The sequence below is a fragment of the Formica exsecta genome, unplaced genomic scaffold (genome assembly GCF_003651465.1).
Source record: "Formica exsecta isolate Colony F162 unplaced genomic scaffold, ASM365146v1 C16282720, whole genome shotgun sequence".
Lineage (NCBI taxonomy): Eukaryota > Metazoa > Arthropoda > Insecta > Hymenoptera > Formicidae > Formica > Formica exsecta.
In genome coordinates this window covers 1-512 of record NW_021845290.1, presented here as the reverse complement: position 1 = coordinate 512, position 512 = coordinate 1, and the positions used below count along the sequence as shown (strand labels likewise).

At 38.5% G+C, this 512-nt stretch overlaps 1 protein-coding gene across 1 annotated transcript; it reads right to left on the bottom strand.

Moving 5' to 3' along the window:
* Nucleotides 1–5: 5 nt before the first annotated feature.
* Nucleotides 6–509, bottom strand: LOC115245750 (putative multidrug export ATP-binding/permease protein SAS1788; the record flags this gene model as incomplete). The annotated part of the gene is made up of 1 exon (XM_029824253.1): nucleotides 6–509. A coding segment is annotated over one exon (504 nt), but the record flags the coding sequence as incomplete, so codon positions are not given.
* Nucleotides 510–512: the final 3 nt, after the last annotated feature.

Below are 512 nucleotides of genomic sequence, written 5' to 3'. Positions count from 1 at the left end.
GTTGATAGTCTGTGTGTAATTACGATCGTTGTTCTGTTTTGCATTAACTTGCTCAATGCTTTTTGCACGAGGTTCTCACTTTTATAATCAAGGGCAGAGGTTGCTTCATCCAGTATTAAAACCTGAGGGTTTTTGAGTATGGCTCTTGCTATTATAATACGTTGTTTTTGTCCTTCAGAAAGTTTTAATCCTCTTTTTCCTACAAATGTATCAAATTTATCAGGCAGCTTATCAATAAATTCCATCGCATAAGCGCTGATAGCTGCTTGCTTCACCTCTTCATATTCAGCACCCGGTTTGCCATATAGTATATTTTCCATTATTGAGCAAGAAAATATCATGTGATCTTGTGGCACTAAGCCAAACAACGATCTGAGGTCATTTAGCGCAATTGACTTAATGTTGTGCCCATCGATAGTAATGCTACCTTTGTTTGGATCATGAAAACGGAGCAGAAGCTTTAAAATGGTGCTTTTACCACTGCCAGATGGGCCAACAATTGACACTGCTTG